The 19662-nt window shown below is 33.1% G+C and overlaps 1 protein-coding gene across 1 annotated transcript in view; it reads right to left on the minus strand.

The window, feature by feature from the left end:
• LOC143055245 (fucolectin-4-like) overlaps nt 1-15624 on the minus strand; it is a 66308-nt gene extending 50684 nt beyond the window's left edge. Inside the window, exons 1-2 of the mRNA XM_076228378.1 lie at nt 15538-15624; nt 11527-11763 (exon numbers count right to left, since the gene is read on the minus strand). Of these exons, the coding sequence (XP_076084493.1) occupies nt 11527-11763; nt 15538-15601 (301 nt within the window). The 5' untranslated portion in view covers nt 15602-15624. The remainder of the gene's footprint in view (nt 1-11526; nt 11764-15537) is intronic.
• Nucleotides 15625-19662: the final 4038 nt, after the last annotated feature.

Genomic DNA, 19662 nt, shown 5'->3' on the forward strand with positions numbered 1-19662 from the left:
GGCCGTACGGTGACCTACAGTTGTTAATTCCTGTGTCATTTTGGTCTCTTCTGGAGAGTTGTCTCATTGGCAATCATACCACATCTTCTTTTTTTATATATACAAAAGGATTATGACAAACAGCCAACATCTGACTAAGAAAGGGAAATAACAAACAATCAACACTTTAACTAAAGAAGGGAAATAACAAACAACCAACACTTTGACTAAAAAAGGAAAATGAAAAAAAAAACCAACACTTTAACTAAAAAAGGAAAACGACAGACAACCAACACTTTGACTAAGAAATGAGAATAACAAACAACCAACACTTTGACTAAAAAAGTAAAATAACCAACAACCAACACTTTGATTAAAAAAGGAAAATAAAAAACAACCAACACTTTGACTAAAAAAGGAAAATGACAAACAACCAACACCTTCACTAAAAAGGAAAATGAGAAACACGCTTGACTAAATTAATCCATTTAAAAGCAATAAAAAAATCTAATGCTTTGTTTGCCAAACGGCCAAAATTCAACAGTTAATAATAGAAAATTAACATAAAACATTACGCATCAAGCCTTAGAATACTCTTTATCAACATTTAGCATTTTAATGACAGTACATTAAATACAAATAACCAAGACGCTTCAATGTTTTTGAACATGTAAAAGGGGCACTAGCTGTCAATTCATGTTCACCGATTTGACTAAAATTTTCATATTTGATTTATAACAATGTAAAACATTTATCCAAATAATAAAAAGGTCTAAAATAAACAATATATCGGGCATAAGCTCGATAATATATAGCTTATTTTCATGGGTATGTAAGTCTAGACGCCATCTAATCAACTGTCGAATTGACCCCCGAAGACCTCCAATTGCCATATACGCGATATAAACATAAATATAGATAAAAATATATATCAGACTCGTGCATTTGTATTTTTCTATGTCTGTTTAATTTCATATTATAAAGTAAAAAATATATGTTAATCATCGTTTTTACCTGTAAAAGAATGAATTTTAGTGAATCAAAATCAATCAATCAAATGATTTACCTTTGTTTCACTTTCAATGTTGGCATGCTTTTCTTTTAAATAATTGAACCCACACAATGTATACGATATTCATCCCTAGCCAAGGGGTTAAACTGAAGTTCACATAAATACGGATTCAATTCGGTCGAGTTATTCATTTGCAAGGGAAGAATTCATTATCAATGTTTCTTAGCTTATTGTGACAAAATTGAACCTTACTTGCTGCCAAAAGATTATTTCACTTTTACACTTTCATTAAAGATTGAACAAAAGAATCATAATTTTTATTTTGTATATTTTTCGTAGCTAGTGTTACTTTTAAGCAATAGTGATAAATAATAGACCGGTGATTGCCCGAGGACGAAATAGCCAACGTGAAAAGAATTGTTCCATTTGGTTGTAAATTGTCATACCTGTCGTCAAATGCTAAATAACATTCATGACTTTCTGATCAGCACGATTGCACGGAATAAATTGAGGGGAGATAATTTTCTATTTACGTCACTTTATTGTTTTATGATTAACAAGTTAACATGTATTTTTTTATAGGTGACATGTTCTGTCGCGGCAATGATCCGAGGGAGAAATACTTATACGAACAATTAGTACAAATAGTTGGGACTGAAATAGATATACGAAAAAGACAACGATTATTTATTTTATTTGATATGTATATCAATGCATGTATGCTTGATCGTACACAAATATCAAGTGGAAGTTTGGCAGAAGGAATTGATTTACCAGGCAGTGACATAGATATAATGTACGTTATTAGACAAATTTACGTGATACAGAATGCATGTAATACTAGTATTAAAAACCAATAAATCGTATCGAATTAGTAATGAAGACAGACATTTATCATCCTGGATTTACTAGACTCAAGTCATGCAAGTGTAACGCTAAAAATGAGTATCTACCTGTGAACAACTTTCTTAATATATTTAAGACAAATAATTGTAATTTGCCGTTATATTCACACGGTCCATGTTAGTCACCCCGAGAACTGACTGTCGATATAGCATTTTGTCTAAGGAGTAAATATCTACCTCAAAACGTAAATTCCTGGGCATTCCGTCATCGATGGCAATGACCACCTAATTTCGTAATTGACAAGATAATACATTACGGGTGATTGATAGTACCTATAGGACCCAAGACTGTTTCAGATGATATCTTTTTATGGAGATTTTCTTTCTCTGTGGCAGAAAAAATGTTTGTACATTCGTTTAATTTTACTCAATACTTATGTTACGGTCTACTCAAATTGATGTTAAAGCATGTCATTAACACACATGATGAGGTCAAAGATTTATTGTGTTCATATTTTCTGAAGACGGCTTTATTCTGGGTCTCAGAGGAACTTGATATTAACAGATTTCAATTAACTAATTTGAGTTATTGTTTTTCGCTTTGTCTAAATAAATTGATAACATGGGTAAACATTTGCTACTGTCCAAACTATTTTATACCTGAACACAATATGTTCCAAGGAAAGATAAATGAGAGTAACAATACGATTTTACTACGTGTACTTGGGGGTAAACAGTCTGGAGGAATTGATGGATTGAATTTATTTCCGACTGACAATCGCAGTTTATTAGTAAAAAACAGTGAATCTTCGTCAACTATGTTGGACTTTCTATTTTACAGGATAGATGCAATAAAAGCGCGAGAAACAGAAATTTCAATAAGTTATAAAAAACTGGCATTTATTGAATCTTTAATTAAGTCCGAATCATCTACATTTATTGTTGATGTATGCAAATATTATTATGCTCAAAGCAGTCAAATTATAGCACAACTACTACCACCGCCAAACACTAAAGGTAGCAATTACAACATACACAAATGTTATCAAAGACATTTACAAGATGGCACTAAGACTGGTGCAGTATCGGGTTGGTTGTTATACGCATCGTTTTATTATGTAACAGGGCAGTTCAATGTCACACTAAGACTGATGGATTATGTTCTATCAAGCTGTCATACATAAGCTTACTATATCGGGAATCTCACTTTATTTATTAATGATATCACTTTTATATTGATGCTACTGACAACAAACAGTATGCAATATAGGTTTCACTTTGTAAATACAGCTGTTTCTCAAGCCACGCCTCTTTTTGGGAGATATATGATATTCATAGATATTTTGTTTTGTTTACGTACTAGTTCCCAAATATGATCTCTATGTTTCACCTCATAGAGTCATAACTTGGGAATGTTACCAGTATAAAAACACATGGTAGTTGTGAAAATTGAAAAATGAGGAAGACAGAAAGTGAAGGTAGCGGTAGTACAGAATTTTAATATAAGTTTAAACTCTTAGAAGTTCGTGGCATATAAATGTTGAACATATGACGCACAGTTTTTGACCTTTCAAAACATGACAAGCGAACATCCTTAACCTCTAAACATCTAATTTACACTTTTTATTGCAATTTGAAGGCTAATAGTATTTGATTTACTCATAATAAAGACATATCGTGTGGAATTGTGTGAGTTATCTAATTCATAAACTACAATTGGGATATCGTTCGAAAGACACAGTTGATTATTGAATTAATAAAAATTCAACTTATTCATAATCATGATATTTAAGGAGTGTTTCTCCCTTTAAACAGTATACAGTTTTTTTCTCTTCTCATAATTATGGTAATGGAGACTTGCTTAATACCAGATAATCATTGCAAGTGCAATAAAAGTTGTAGAGTTGGAAACGTTGATTGAATTTAGCAGAGACTGTTCTAAAAGCAAAAGAGCAATACAAAATAATAAACGCCTAAAATAACCCATCTTTGAGATTTATTACTTTGAGAAATGAAATTCACGATGGAAATGTGGAATCCAGTGGAAACAACCCGGCGATAAAGCAAAACACAGCCAAAGCCCTAAGGGTCTTCAGCGAGGAAATCCGGCCCAGAGGCGTGCTGCAGCTGCCACCTTGAACAAAAATGTGTATTATGGGATAAGGCAATTAAATAATCTGCACCTATAGCATTATAGTTGGTGGGTGAATTCTATGTATCCCTTGGGTCTGGACACATTGCAGGGAAGATATTAGTGATCATTAGTTTGTTGAACTTTGATGTTCCTTTCTTGTCATTAAGGCACATTTCCTTAATATTCCTTACAAATACACTCGAAAATGAAACTACGTTAAATTGTCCTTGATAGCATGTGTACATGGTCGTTCAAATAACACGAAGTTTCGTTTTAAATGACGATAAACTATTTCAATAATATAGATCTGCCAAATTATACATTATAAGATGAATATGCATGTAATGGAATAATTGTGCACCACTTATTGCGGACCTGTTTTTGTATTGCTATGAGTTACAATTTACAAAAATCAGCAAAGACCCATCGAAACAACATCTCATAAACAAATTTAATAATACTTTTAGATATTTGGATGACATTTTGGCTCTCAATAATGACGACTTCAGTATGTATACTAAAGAAATTTATCCTGTTGAACTTACTCAAGCTAATACTAACAATGACCACTGGCCTTTCCTCGATCTTGATATCTATATCACTAACGGAAAGCTTAATACTAAAATTTATGATAAAAGAGATGATTTTTCATTTCCTATAGTTAATTATCCATTTTTAGATGGTGACGTTCCATTGTCACCATCTTACGGTGTTTATATATCTCAACTTGTACGATTCGCTCGTGTATGTAACAATGTTTTAGATTTTAACGAGAGAAATTTATGTATTACTGAAAAATTATTACACCAGGGTTTTCGATATCACAAACTAGTCAAAACATTTACTAAATTTTATCATCGGTATAAGGACATCATTCGTAAATATAGCTCAACATGCAGACTTCTTATACGTTCAGGTATTTCACATTCAATTTTTTATAGAAATATTCTTTATAAAGCACAAAAATGTCAGTATTCACCTCAGAAACTAACAAAACCTTTAAATAGACTTATCAAGAAGGGATATAGTTACGATACTGTTGTCAGTTCACTAAAGATTGCTTATTTGGGCGTTAATATTGATTCACTTATAGGGTCTTTGCATCGGAACTAAACACATTTATTCAAAAAACAGTTGTTGGCATGACACGGGTTATGTTCTTCTCATATATGTTATGATGGTATGGTACTAAACCCCTAACGGGAAGGATTGTGCCTGATATTCATATGATGCAATCATAATCTGTCAATCAGTTTAATTGAAGTCTGGAGCTGGCATGTCAGTTAACTGCTAGTAGTCTGTTGTTATTTATGTATTATTGTCATTTTGTTTATTTTCTTTGGTTACATCTTCTGAATTCAGACTCGGACTTCTCTTGAATTGAATTTTAAACGTGCGTATTGTTATGCATTTACTTTTCTACATTGGCTAGAGGTATAGGGGGAGGGTTGAGATCTCATAAACATGTTTAACCCCGCCGCATTTTTGCGCCTGTCCCAAGTCAGGAGCCTCTGGCCTTTGTTAGTCTTGTATTTTTTTTTTATTTTAGTTTCTTTTGTACATTTCAGAATTTAGTATGGCGTTCAATATCACTGAACTAGTATACATTTGTTTAGGGGCCAGCTGAAGGACGCCTCCGGGTGCGGAAATGTCTCGCTACATTGAAGACCTGTTAGTGACCTTCTGCTGTTGTTTTTTCTATGGTCGGGTTGTTGTCTCTTTGACACCTTCCATATTTCCATTCTCAATTTTATTAATGAATCATTACATGGTGAAAAGCATTCGACCGAAAATAATTAGAATTTATTGAGCACCAACAACGGTATCAGCCCTCTTTGGATAATTTGCAACTTGTTGGTCTGTTTAGGAACAGAAACAATAACAGGAAAGACTATAGAACACACCAAGAACTCGAACCTGGACTTTATCAGTCTATAGAGAACAGTGATACAGCTTTTTTGTCTATTATAGTATTAAAAAAACTGCATTATCTACATTTAACGCTAGCTTCGTGTATCTTCAACCACCATTTGGATAACATACTCAATGACAAATTACGTTTCATGCTAAACTGGTTGAACCCCGCTGAAGTATGTCTCTGTAACAATTTATAATATCTAGACTATGTGTTATTTGTTTTGTTCGTTGTGTCTATTTTGTGGAGTAGTTAGCTGTTGTCGTAGTATAAGTATGTTATACTTTTCAACTTTTTCGGCAATGCCTGATTTTCATTGGATATACTATTTGTAATTGAATGGTAGGAATATATTCTTAAACAATATTTCAAGGTCTTGGTTGGGTGCTTATGACGCATACAGGTGTATTATATCGAATGTTGACTAATTCCGTACAATCATTTGAAATGGCATGATGATTTTCAAAATGAATATCCAATCCCGATTAAAGAGAGACGATGGATACTGCAGGGAGATCAAACTCATGTCAACAGCGCTAAGACAAAAACGAAAACGACCAAAGGACAACTTAAACACTATACAAACACAATATAGAAAACTTATTACTGAGCAACACGAGCCATATCATACATCGGGTTGATCTTTTGCATGCACATGTGGAACAAGAAGTTTTGTTCATGTTTATACACATCCGTTGATAAGTCCAACTTGGTAAGTAACATAACAGGAAAAGAGTTCGCGACTGCGGCTGCGATTAATTAAACTGGATTCTAAATACTTACTAGCTAAGCAGAGCATCATACATGCTGGCATTAAGTTGTTGTTCTCAATTTAGAAAACTGTAAAGTGGTTTGAAATTTAGAATTTGGTCTTGATACATCGCTGAATAAACTTTAAATCCAACAGAAATTTGACTAAGATTGTAACAAAATGTGGACTGCTGTACCCCTTATTATGACTATTTTTACCTATTGTGTATGTTTGTTTTGTTCACACAGCGTTGTCAATATAATGGAATTTTACGCGACTCCCCTACATGAAGAGGTTTAGCTAGATACAAATAATGGCAACAGTAGTATATCACTGTTCAAAAGTCATAAAAAAAAATCCGGGATACAAACTAAAACCGAAGTAAACACATCAACTATTTGAGGAAAACAACGAAACAACAAAACAAACCCCTGAAGGTTAACGAACAAAATCGACAATGCAACACACACAGAAACAAACTATAACATAACAACTGCTATTTTCTTTATTTGGTACAGGACATTTTATGAAAAAAATGGTGGGTAGATCTTGGTTTTGTGCACGTGGCTAGCCAAACCTCATAAATGGAGTATAAGTGTATAGATCTACCACCATGGTACATACCTCAAAAGGAAGGTAAGGACTGTAAAGGTTACGGTTTACCCGTTTAAAAAATAAGGGCAAAATAAAAGGATTTCCTGGTTTCTTGACAATAACTTAAATACCAGTCCATGGATGTCTATGAAATTAAATCATTAGGTTTCATAAAAATAAATGGCGGTTAGGATTGAAAATGGTGATAATGGTACTAATCAACGATCATCAACCGTTTAGGAAAAAGGGACCTAAAAGGAAACACTTAACACTTTGTACCAATTACTTATTTCTTGACTTTAATTTTTTTTTCTAGTTTGGTATTCCAGAGTCATAGGACTTTTTACCGTCATATCCGGCACAATATGTTTACATGTAAGAATATCCTTACTTTTATTTTTTTTATCCTAATCCTTTTTATTTACTTCAAATTAAATCTTTCTAAACGCCCTCTTCCTAATATTGCAACAATTTCAAGATGCAGAATTATGGTGTGTCATGCTCATTGTCGCAGCTGTTTATTATGTAACCCGAATAATCCTGTCGCTTTATTTCACTCATTTCGATCAGGGGGACAATGGCCGTCGTAAGGGGGCGCTGTTATAATTCGAGTTGTTTATTATGAGGAATAAACTTAATTTAATACCTCATTGGTTTAGTATATTAAACACCCCAATTTCAAGCAGTCACACTATTTTGATTCTGAAGTCAAAATAACGTGAGTCATTGCATGGCACAGCAGCAAATTTTGGTGTCTTGTACGGATATATCTATGTATTGTTTAACTAACTATATCTATTAGATATAATTGTTACTGTATAATCCCCCGTGGTTAAACAGTAACTAATTTACAGAGATACCCGACTGAATGTTGTGAGTCGAGTAAGTTGTGAAAACAGCAGAAAATAAAAAAAATAAAAAAAAAAATAGAAAAACAATCATACTCATACTTTGATTGTAGATGAATATTAATTGATTTCCCGAACTTTTGGCATAGCAAAATAGAAACCTCACATCTGGGAAACAAGCAAAACGAACCGCTCTTTTTTAAAATTCATACCTTTTGTTATTTTAAATTGTATGTCACAAAGTGTTCTACAATTATTATTCAAATGTCATTCAATACCAAAAATGACCAAAATATCATACATGCTTTGAATATTACACACAGGCAAAGGAACTAGTCTTGTTTTATGTATGGTATGTTTTTTTTCATATACAAGTATTGAGCAAGTCGAAGAATTATTATAAACATTCATTTTCCTTTATTTTTACTGTAGAAAAGTTTACAACAATCTTTTTGTTTAAAATACAATAATCTCAATCTCTTTTTTTCTTTTTTCTTTTTCGCATACACCATCTACAACGCGGTTTGTTTATAAATCTTATCAGATCAACTAAGTCACTCAAAACAATGCACCCCATGATAGAAACAAGTAAAATTATTCCTATAAATCCTAAGTGTTGGGAGGACCTTCGATCATCTTCTGCGCATGTCTTCTTTCTTCTCGTACTTGACAATTTCGATTTGTCAATTTTTAGTTCTTTTTGTAGTAATTTGATTCTTTCATTTATCAGAAACTGTCTCTCTTCTTTTGAGTAGTTATGGTTTTGTTGTTGATAAATGTCACTGGCCGATCGCTTGCAGAGACACATGTTCATGTTTTCTGAAAGAAAAAAATGCTTTTATTTTTATTTTTATGTTTTTTTTAGTTTTCACAACAATGCATATTAGGCATAGGTCGCGCAAGTTAATATCAGCCAATATGCAATACACCTTCATATAGAGTTTCTGTTGAAATTTCCTCCTTTCTCAGAAGACCAATTTAGTTTGTTGATAATTTGCTCTTATCCAGAATTTGCATAAAATATTTTCAATTGGACAATAAACCATCGATTAATCAAGCAACCAATCAATCATTCAACAATGGAGCCACCCATTCATTACAAAATCTTTTTCGGTACTTATATATTACTGTCCACCAAATGTGTGTCTTTGAGCGTCTATGAGAAAGGGTATCTGGAACAATGCTCACAAATAAAATATCTATAAAGTGCTATTGTATTTCAATTTTGTAATTGAAATAAAAAAATAATCATCAAAGTAAAACTGCACAGAATTTGCATTATTCAATGGATACACCTTAACTGTGATTGAACCTTCTAAACATGAATGGAGGGATATAGGCATCATCTAGTCCCAAATAAGATTGAAAAAAAACCAAATGAGACCGAGTCTGTTTTATGAAAGCTATTTTAGGAATGAGTTTGAATACAACAGGGTCGGACAGTTAGATATTAATTTAAAATATATAATTCTACGCTATACCTTTTGGTTGGATATTGCGGGTATTGGTAGTCATTTGTCGTATTTGATTTGTAATAGTGGTTATTTCGGTTGTTGGCTTCAAAGCATTTGTATTAACTGTTTTTCCAGTAACTTCATTTCCATAAACCTCTACTTCACACAATGACAAAGGAAAATGGTGATAATCATCTTTTTTATATACTGTCAAATATTTTCCCGAAAGACCGTCATTGCAGTTTATGTTCATTTCAGTAGGTGCCTGTCCAACTTGCTTATAGCACAGACAATACTGACTACTCCAATCAGATGTATTATGTACTCGTATTTCAAAGTCGCTGTGCCGTTCAACTGAAATACAATTTACATCATTTATGATTTATCAGTTTTACTAGTACTTGTTTTCATATCTGAGACAATTGTGGAAAATGATTCATTACATATCGGAACACTTGTTATACTATTGAAATATTGATAATATAACCTTTACTTGAATCAAAACCTTTCCGGCGCACAAGTAAATACTGAGATTGAAAATGAAAATTCTTTAGTATATCCTTACTGTTCCAACGTTATATTGTTATACCCTGAATTTCATGTTGACAAATCATGAATTAATAACCTTCTGGGGCAAATGTCATCAATGTGTTATATAAGATTGTGATGCATGCTAACCTTACTGTAGCCCTTGGTATCAGACTGTTCAAAGATTGGCGATAAGTACGAGTTTATAGTCACAAAGAAATTGTTATCGCTTGGATTACAGTTTGACAATAATACATCTCCCTTTCTTAGTATATTTTTGTCCCTGTGTCTAAGAATATGCAAAAATATCTTACTGAAGAACACGAATTATATCTGGGATTTCAAATTGAAAATTTGTTTTCCCTTATGGAACACTGGTTAATACCGTCTGTGTGTCCTATACATTCACATTGAAATAAAAACGATGTTCTTATGAATAAATGTATTGAATATTTCCATACAATATCATAGGTGAATATTGCGAAATACGAAACCAGTACTATCATTTAAGGAATTGAATTATTTTTAACCCACATTTTTTCCAGATTGAAAGTGTATCATTACTTTTCAATTTGTATTATGTGAATGAGTATGCATTTAATCATTTAACATACTTTGTCAAACATAATTACACCTATGTAAACATTCGTTATATTAAACAAAACTTTATAATTTCATCTTTTCGATAACCACTGGACGTAATGCAACCAACAATCAATTATTCAATTATGATGAAATGTGTAACACCATCACAAATTGGTCGATCGTTATCAGGTCGTTATCCAACTATTGCCTTTAGATAAAAATCTCTAGGTGCTTAACTGTCTCATACAAGTTGGTCTTATTTACAAGTTTTACCAGAGTGCAATACTACGGAGAAGCGCCAATTTGAAAAAGGTACTGTGTGTCAATACATCAACAACAAAAATAATAAATGTATTTACATTTAAAATATTTATGTAACTAATATTTTTTATGCCAAGAAAAATGGATGTCAAAAGAGACACACACGCTTTAATCTGTATTCGTTCCTCGATTTTATCAAGGGTTTGCAATACAAGTCTGTGGAGTGATACATACACACAACAAACAGGTTGCCATGTATAAACATATACAAAACCAACCCAAACAAAGGCAAATAGAGTAATAAAAGAAAAATGGTAAAAAGAAGGACGATAAGATAATAAATTAAAAACACAAAGGCAAAAAAAAAAACTTCTACGAAAAGACAGACAATAGTCTATAAAAGTCTACGAAGGTAACAAAAGACTAAGCAACATGAACATAATATTAGGTGCTTGCATGAGCCGCCTTGCTCAATATGTTTCTCACCATCATGATAGCAAAATCAGAGGAAAACAGTATACGGGAATTGTCATGAACGAATTTAAATGGACAAAAAGTTTATTCAACAAAAAAAAAGTTTTCTATAACTTTGGAACAAATAGTAAAAAAATTAGACTCACGACAACAATCTTTTCTTGCATAAATGTGAACGCTTTCAATAGTATACATATTTCCAAAATCTACCGTCCACCATTTCACAGGATCTGTATCAGTAGTGTGCGTACAGTCACCATTAGTTGCCACCTGATTTCTGTTTCCATTATTAGCATTCATTGGTCCAAATCTTGAAACGTTATCATTAAATGTTGATACTTGTGTTGCGTTTTTGTTCAATGCAATGTTCATAGAACCATTTCCTGAAATAATCATGATAATAGAGCAAGTGTCATGTGAAATTTACATTCAAGATCATAATAATTCTACTAACAATACGGATCAAACTGTCTAAATAAATTGATCAGTCTTACTAGATAGATATAAGAAGATGTGAAATGAGTGCCAACTCTCCAACCAAACCACAATTTGTAATTGAAATAAACCAGGTCTTCAACACGGAGCATTGGCTCACACCGAAGAGTAATATATAAAGGTCCCACAAATTACTGGTGTAAAAACATTCAAATGGGAAACCAAACGGATTAATCTATATAAAAAAAAAACGAGAAACGAGAAACACTTAAAAACCACATAAACATACTATTGAACATCAGGTTCCTCACCTTTGACAGGTGCAAACAAGTGCAGCGAGTTTAAACATGTTGATAGGCAATTACATTTCACCCTTACCTGAAACAATAGTGTAGCATCACAACATAGAAAGATACACAATAAAACATCAATTGAAATGGCTTAACTAAATATTAAGACATATTAACACAAGTAAACATACATGGTCGGATAGTGATTATACCTATTAGTACATGTGTCTATGCATTGCAACCTGATTTCTCTTTTCATCATTAACATTCATTGGTCAAAATATTAGAACTTTGTTATTCAATATTGATACTTGTCTTATGATTTCGTTAAATTTTATGCTTAAAACACAATTTCCTGAAATAATATAGGAAGTAATATGATTGGATGCTTTAAATTAAAACCGTATTTAATTTAATTATTCTTACACTGATATTCCAACTTCCTAGCTTGATTACAATTCTTATAATATGTCGGATAGTTCATACATTTTACCTATAAGTGAAACTTTTTATTCAGTGTAGCAACACATTCTTGTCTGTAGGTTAATTGCTTTGAATTGTGACCATTCCGTTTCTTCTTAGATGTTTTATACAATTATTGTGTATTTACTTTCAAATTGGTATTTGCTATTTTAAAGTTTAGTACTTTTTTTCTACGTATGTGTATAATATTGTGTGGGTTCTTTGTGTATGCTTTGATGGTATAATGATAGTGAATAAAAGATGGAGAGTTAACATTTAAAATAAACTAATCATGCCAGGAATCATCTCGTCGATACTGATCGTTTGATACATCTGAATGTTTTAATTGTCTTTTAACTGTTTATATATATGTCCTGAATCGGAGATGAAATGCAAATGCATATTGATAGTCCTGTTAAACATGTTAAATAAGCCAACGAAAGTATACCTATGTTCAATAGTCATAAATCGATTAAGCGAAAAACAATTCAGGTTAAACAATTACAATCCTAATCCGAAGGAAATACATCCAATATAAGTAGGAAACAACGGAACAGAAGCACTGACCTGCAACACAAACAAAATTCAACATACATTGAAACGGACTACTTGATAACAACTGTCATTTTTCTTGACGTGGTAAAGGACTTTAGAGAAAAAATGAACCTGTTTTATGCGTAGCCAGACCTTCCGTTTATATTGCAATGTTAAACTAATATATTTTTGGTTGGAGAAATATTTATAAAATGTCTGTAGCTGTTTTAAAAACTTGGTTTTTATTAAGAACGCTAAAACAGACTAAGTTTATCTTTAAGTTCGTATTTGAATGTTCCAAATTCAACCAAAGTCCATTACGCATACGTAAGTATACGTGATGTTGCATAAGGCCGATTTCTATTTGACGCAGCTGATACGCTGATTGCTTGTTTTGGTTTTTTCTTAAAACATAACACAAATATAAAGGACAATCAAGAGATTGAAATATTAAATTGCTACATGTCTTTTGTAGGAGGAAGTATACTGCTTTCTAGATAGATGTTTACTATTGTTTGGTAATTGATATTGACATCATACTTTACAACTTCTTTTATACATATACGCATGTATCAGCGAGCCACTTCACCTGATCTAATTGATGCGTCTGTAGCTTTCTACACCATTTAAACCATTCACACTATGGAGTGTGGTTACTCAACATAACAAGATTTGAAGATTCGATAATCACCTGTTTATTGAAGATCCGATATTTACCTGTTTATTGAAGATCCGATATTCACCTGTATATTGAAGATCCGATATTAACCTGTATACTGAAGATCCGATATTCACCTGTATATTGAAGATCCGATATTCACCTGTATATTGAAGATCCGATATTCACCTGTATATTGAAGATCCGATATTCACCTGTATATTGAAGATCCGATATTCACCTGTATATTGAAGATATTCACCTGTATATAAAAGATCCAATATTCACCTGTGTATTGAAGATCCGATATTCACCTGTATATTGAAAATCCGAAATTCAACTGTATATCAACACAACTGTTATACGAGGTTATCACCAGCCCAGTAGTCAGTACTTCTGTGTTGACTTGAGTTATCATTGATATATTTATAATTATAAATCAACTGTTAACAAAACTTTGAAAGGCTTTTCTACCTCAGGAATAGATTACCTTAGCTGTATTTGGCAAAACATTAGGGATTTTTGGTCCAACTTCGTACTTTATTTGGCCTTTATAAAAAAATGTGATTCGAGCGTCACTGCTGAGTCTTTTGTAGACGCAACGCGCGTCTGGCGTAAATATTAAATTTTATTCCTGGTATCTATGATGAGTTTATTCGGTGTTGACATGAATATCAATTATATGGTCTTTTTATTTTATATAAATTTCCTGTTTACAAAACTTTTTTGAATTTTTTGGACAAACTAAGGATTTTCTGATCCCAGGAGAAGATCACTAAAGTCTAAAGTTTTGGCTCTAATAAAATACTCGTAGTGGTTATACAAAATACAAAGCATTGTATAACCAATTTATTTAAGATATTCTCATCGGAGCTTCCTCTTCAATGTGTCGGAAATCGTCCATATTGAATTATTAATGTTTACAACCAGCTCTTTTTAATTTTGTGTGGTTAAGAGCAAACTATTCCACTCGATTGTTATTCTATTACCACAGACGTACATTTTTGTTGATTTTCTTGACACATATGATGTTGTTTAAATGTACAATATGTGTTACTTATGATATCGGGGTGATGACGCAAAGGTAAAGGTGAAGTAATTTACTCGAACCTTGAACAACTGCAACCATTTTTTTTACAATTTTATATTTGAATATCTGCTTACCACTTAACTTCAGATTAAACTTAGCATACACAACATGATGGATACCCCAATTGGATCAGAAAATGTGGACCGGCCTTTCAAAAGCAATGCCTTTTTTTGTCCAATCTGACGTGACTGTTCCGTTATGTGGAGTAAAATACCTGATTACCCTTTTCTCCTGCTGCAGTAATAAAAACAAATATGCATGATATGAGCTTCGTAGGTATTGACCTTATATAAATGAATATCAATACATCTGGTAATCTATTTCGGGATGAAAAAATTACCTACGAAAAGTCTTTAACGGTTAATAAATTTAGTTGTTACAAGAACCTTACAAAACAGACCATAGTTTATCTTTGATTTCGTATTTGAAAATTAAAAAAATAGAGTCTGAGACATGTACATGTATACGTTCACTAGCATAAGGTAGATTTCTATATTTCTATCCGACGCATGTTATATATGGATAATCAAATAATGTACTGATAAGATTTGTGTAATTCTATGAATTGAGAAGTTATAAGAAATGCAATAAATCAAAATAACAGTAAAAGGTCACAAGGTAGAGGTACACACTACTCTATTCTTATTCATTTTTCTATGATTAAAATAATTTTGATATATTTACTTACCAAACACTGATTGTAAAGAATTTGTAAGAAGTACGTAAAATACACTATTGAGTATTTCCCTCATAGCTATGAAAATATACGTTAATAAAGTACATGATTGTAGTGTTACAAACACATATATAGATATTGGACACTTATATAACGTCATCCACTACAGCCAATGCATGAGTTATATGTTATTTGATATTCCAATAACAGGAAGGGATTACGGAAAGGAATATTAAGTTAGTAAATTGTTTTAAATCCTTCAAGAAGGAAATGCTAGTGCAATTTTTCTTGTTTTACGTAAGTTAATTGTTTACTCGAAGAAAACATAATGGGGTCGTTTAAATTAATGATAGAAAGTTATGTAAACAAACTGACGATAAATATAATGTAGCTATTGTGAAATAAGTTGTATCAGATTGCAGGTAATTGACCAATCAAAATATCATATTGTTTAAAGATAATTATTTCAATAATAAAAAGTGTTTTCCTGTTCAGCATATGTCTCTTCTTTGTTGTAAGCTGTCTTTTAACAGTTTGTTTCGCTTGAAGAATAATTCTGAATTGTATTAGGTTTGCACTTTAATGAGAGTAAGCTTTATATTTTTTTAGAATATATGCAATGTTCACGATGCCTATCATTAAATGTAGTTTTAATGGAACAATACAAATGAAGTTTTAATGGAACAACACAAATGTAGTTTTAATGGAACATTAAAAATGTAGTTTTAATGGAACAATACAAAATTTAATTGTATAAACTGGTTGGACCCTGACTAGAATTCTTCTAACTAACATAATTACACAATTCAACATAAAAACTAAATTAACATTTAAATTCAATACACTATAACATAGGGTTGGTCAAACAATCTCGATTGACATGCTATTTGCAATTCTTATATTTATGAAAAAAACTGGTTTCATTTAAACCATACCTGACAACCACTGAAACCTTCAAAGAGGGAGATCTCCCTCTCAACTATGAGTGCTGAGGGGGATATTTTGCGCGAACAACCTTTTCAAGTTAAATATATGACCTGTTTGTTTATTCTTCTTCAAAATACATATAAGAATTTATAGATAGCCTTATCTTTTAATATATGGTTATATTCTATGTTGGTTTGTTACAACAACAAATGGAAGTTATTATCGACCTTGACTGGATATACAGCCCTTGCACGGTCAGTTTGACACATTTAATTTAATTTATCAAATAATCACAAACTCTTACATGGGAGACGCTACTTGCAGAGACAAGCGCACATTTTATCATAATATGAGTATAATATTGTTGGAAGTTCATATAAATATTTAGCTATTAAGCAGCTTGTACTGGTTTCCCCATACTTGTGGTCCACACATCTGAAAATAAATAATATGATTAATAATATTATTTATTTTAAAAAATGCTACTGTACACTTTGACTGCAATGGATGGAATGACTTTAAACCACCTGAGTACAACTCTGATAAATACAATTAAATTCTAATCCGTAAACTCAAACGAACATAAAATATTTATCAAATAGTCACTCTTACATGGGAGACGCCACTTGCAGGAACAAGTGCTCTCAAAACACAAAGAACGGGAAAATAGCATTCAATATTTATTTTTAATTTCTGAATTTCAATGAACAGATAACTGTGCTGGAAAGTCTTCTCTAGCGTAATAATTTTTTCTTCTGTCCGATTTTTACCTGTTAGGCTTCAGAAAAATCTTATCAGAAGTACAGGTGTTAGCACTGGCTCTTGTATACGAGAGACGAATCATTTCGAATCTTATGAACATTTGACTACTTGATGAATGTTATTCTAACTAGTCTAAGATTTTAATCATTGTGTATGTCAGCATCTTTAATATAACTATTTAAAGACATTTATTTTGTTAAATAATATACCAATAGACATGTCTGAAATTCAGCCTAAAAGCTTCAATAACACTCCGTATTGTCTATACATTCGCCCTAGTGACTTAAATAAATAAAATGCTAATTTACTTCAATAATAAGCAGCCTAGTTGCTTCATCAACAGCCACCTGTCCAGTGTCTTCAACAACAACCAGCCTAGTGTCTGTAATAACAACCTGGCCAGTGTTTTTGAACAACAAGCACAGTGTCTTCAATAACAACATACACAGTGTCTTCAACAACAACCAGCCAAGTGCCTTTAATTAAAACTTGTCCATTGTTTTCAACGACAACCACCTCAGTGTCTTTAATAACATTTTCAGTGTTGTATACAAAGACTGATCCAGTGTCTTCAACAACAAACAGCCCAGTATGTTTAACAACCAGCCGAGAATTTTAAACAACCAGCTCAGTGTCTCCAATAACAACAATCCCATTGTCTTCAATAACTAAACAACCTGCCCAATGTCTTCAACAACAATCAGCAGTGTCTTCAATAACAACATACACAGAAGCTTCATCAACAAACCTGTCAAGTGTCTTCAATAACAACCTATCCAGTGTTTTCAACATCAACATTCCAAGTGTCTTGAATAACAACTTATCCAGTGTTTTCAACATCAACATTCCCAGTGCCTTGAATAACTACCAGCAAAGTGTTTGTAATAACAACCTACCCACTGTTTTCAAGATCAACATGCCCAGTGTCTTGAATAACTACCAGGCAAGTGTTGTGATAACAATTTGACCAGTGGCTTCAACAATAAGCAACCAAGTCACTGCAAGTGTCTACCAACCCAATGTCCTCAACACCAAGCCTATTGTCTTCAACATCTATCAACCCAATGTCCTCAACACCAAGCCCAGTGTCTTCAACAACAACTACCCAATAGTCTATAACAACTACAAGTCCAGTATCTTCAATAACAACCTGGCCAATGGCATCAATAACAACATGCCGAGTGGCTTAAATAACTGTAACTATCAGCCTAGTAGCTTCAATTACTAAATGTCGAGTGGTTTCAACAACAACAAGTCAAATGTCGTCAACAACATGCTGCCCACTGATGTCAATAAGAACCTGCCCTGTGTCTTCATAAAAACCCAACTCATTGGCTTTACAAACAACGTTAACCTTCCCAGTGGCTTCAATACCAACCTGCCCAGTGGCATTAATAGCATGCCCAGTCGCTTAATATAACTATCAGCCTATATCTTTTATAACAACATGTCTAGTGGCTTCAACAACATCATGCCTATATGTATTAATAATACTAATATGTCCAGTTGCGTCAATAACAACCAGTCAAGTGGCTTCAACAATAACCAGCCAAGTGTCTTCTATAACAAATGCCAAGTCGTTTTGCAAACAACCTGTCCAATGTCTTCAATACCAACCTGCCAAGTTGCGTCTATAACAACCTGCCCAGTGGCTTAAATACCAAATTGCCCAGTTGCGTCTATAACAACATACTCAGTGGTGCATTAATAACAAGATGCATAATGGCTTAGAAAACTTCTACCCTATGGCTTGAATTACAACATGCCCAGTGGCTTTAACAGCATCTTGCCCAGTGGCTTCAATGTCAACCTGCCCAGTGGCTTTAATAACAAAACGCCCAGTGGCGTCAATAAGAACCTGCCCAGTGGCGTCAATGACATCGCACCCAGTGGCGTCAATAACAACACGCCAAGTGGCGTCAATAACAACTCGCCTAGCGGCGTCAGTAACAACCTGCCCAGTGGCCTCAACAGCATCCTGCCAAGTGGCTTCAATGTGAACCTGCCCAGTGGCTTTAATAGCAACTTGCCCAGTGGCGTCAATAACAACCTGTCAAGTGGTGTCAATAACAACACGCTCAGTGGCGTCAATTACAACACGCCCAGTTGCGTCAATAGCGTAAGTCCCAGTGGCGTTAATAACACGCCGAGAGGCGTCAATAATAACACGCCGAGAGGCGTCAATAATAACACGCCGAGAGGCGTCAATAATAACACGACCAATGCTTCAATAACAACACGCCCAGTGGGGTCAGTAATAACTCGCAACCTGGCCAATGGCATCAATAACAACATGCCGAGTGGCTTAAATAACTGTAACTATCAGCCTAGTAGCTTCAATTAATAAATGTCGAGTGGTTTCAACAACAACAAGTCAAATGTCGTCAACAACATGCTGCCCACTGATGTCAATAATAACCTGCCCTGTGTCTTCATAAAAACCCAACT

The sequence above is a fragment of the Mytilus galloprovincialis genome, chromosome 12, assembly GCF_965363235.1.
Source record: "Mytilus galloprovincialis chromosome 12, xbMytGall1.hap1.1, whole genome shotgun sequence".
Taxonomy (NCBI): Eukaryota; Metazoa; Mollusca; class Bivalvia; order Mytilida; family Mytilidae; genus Mytilus; species Mytilus galloprovincialis.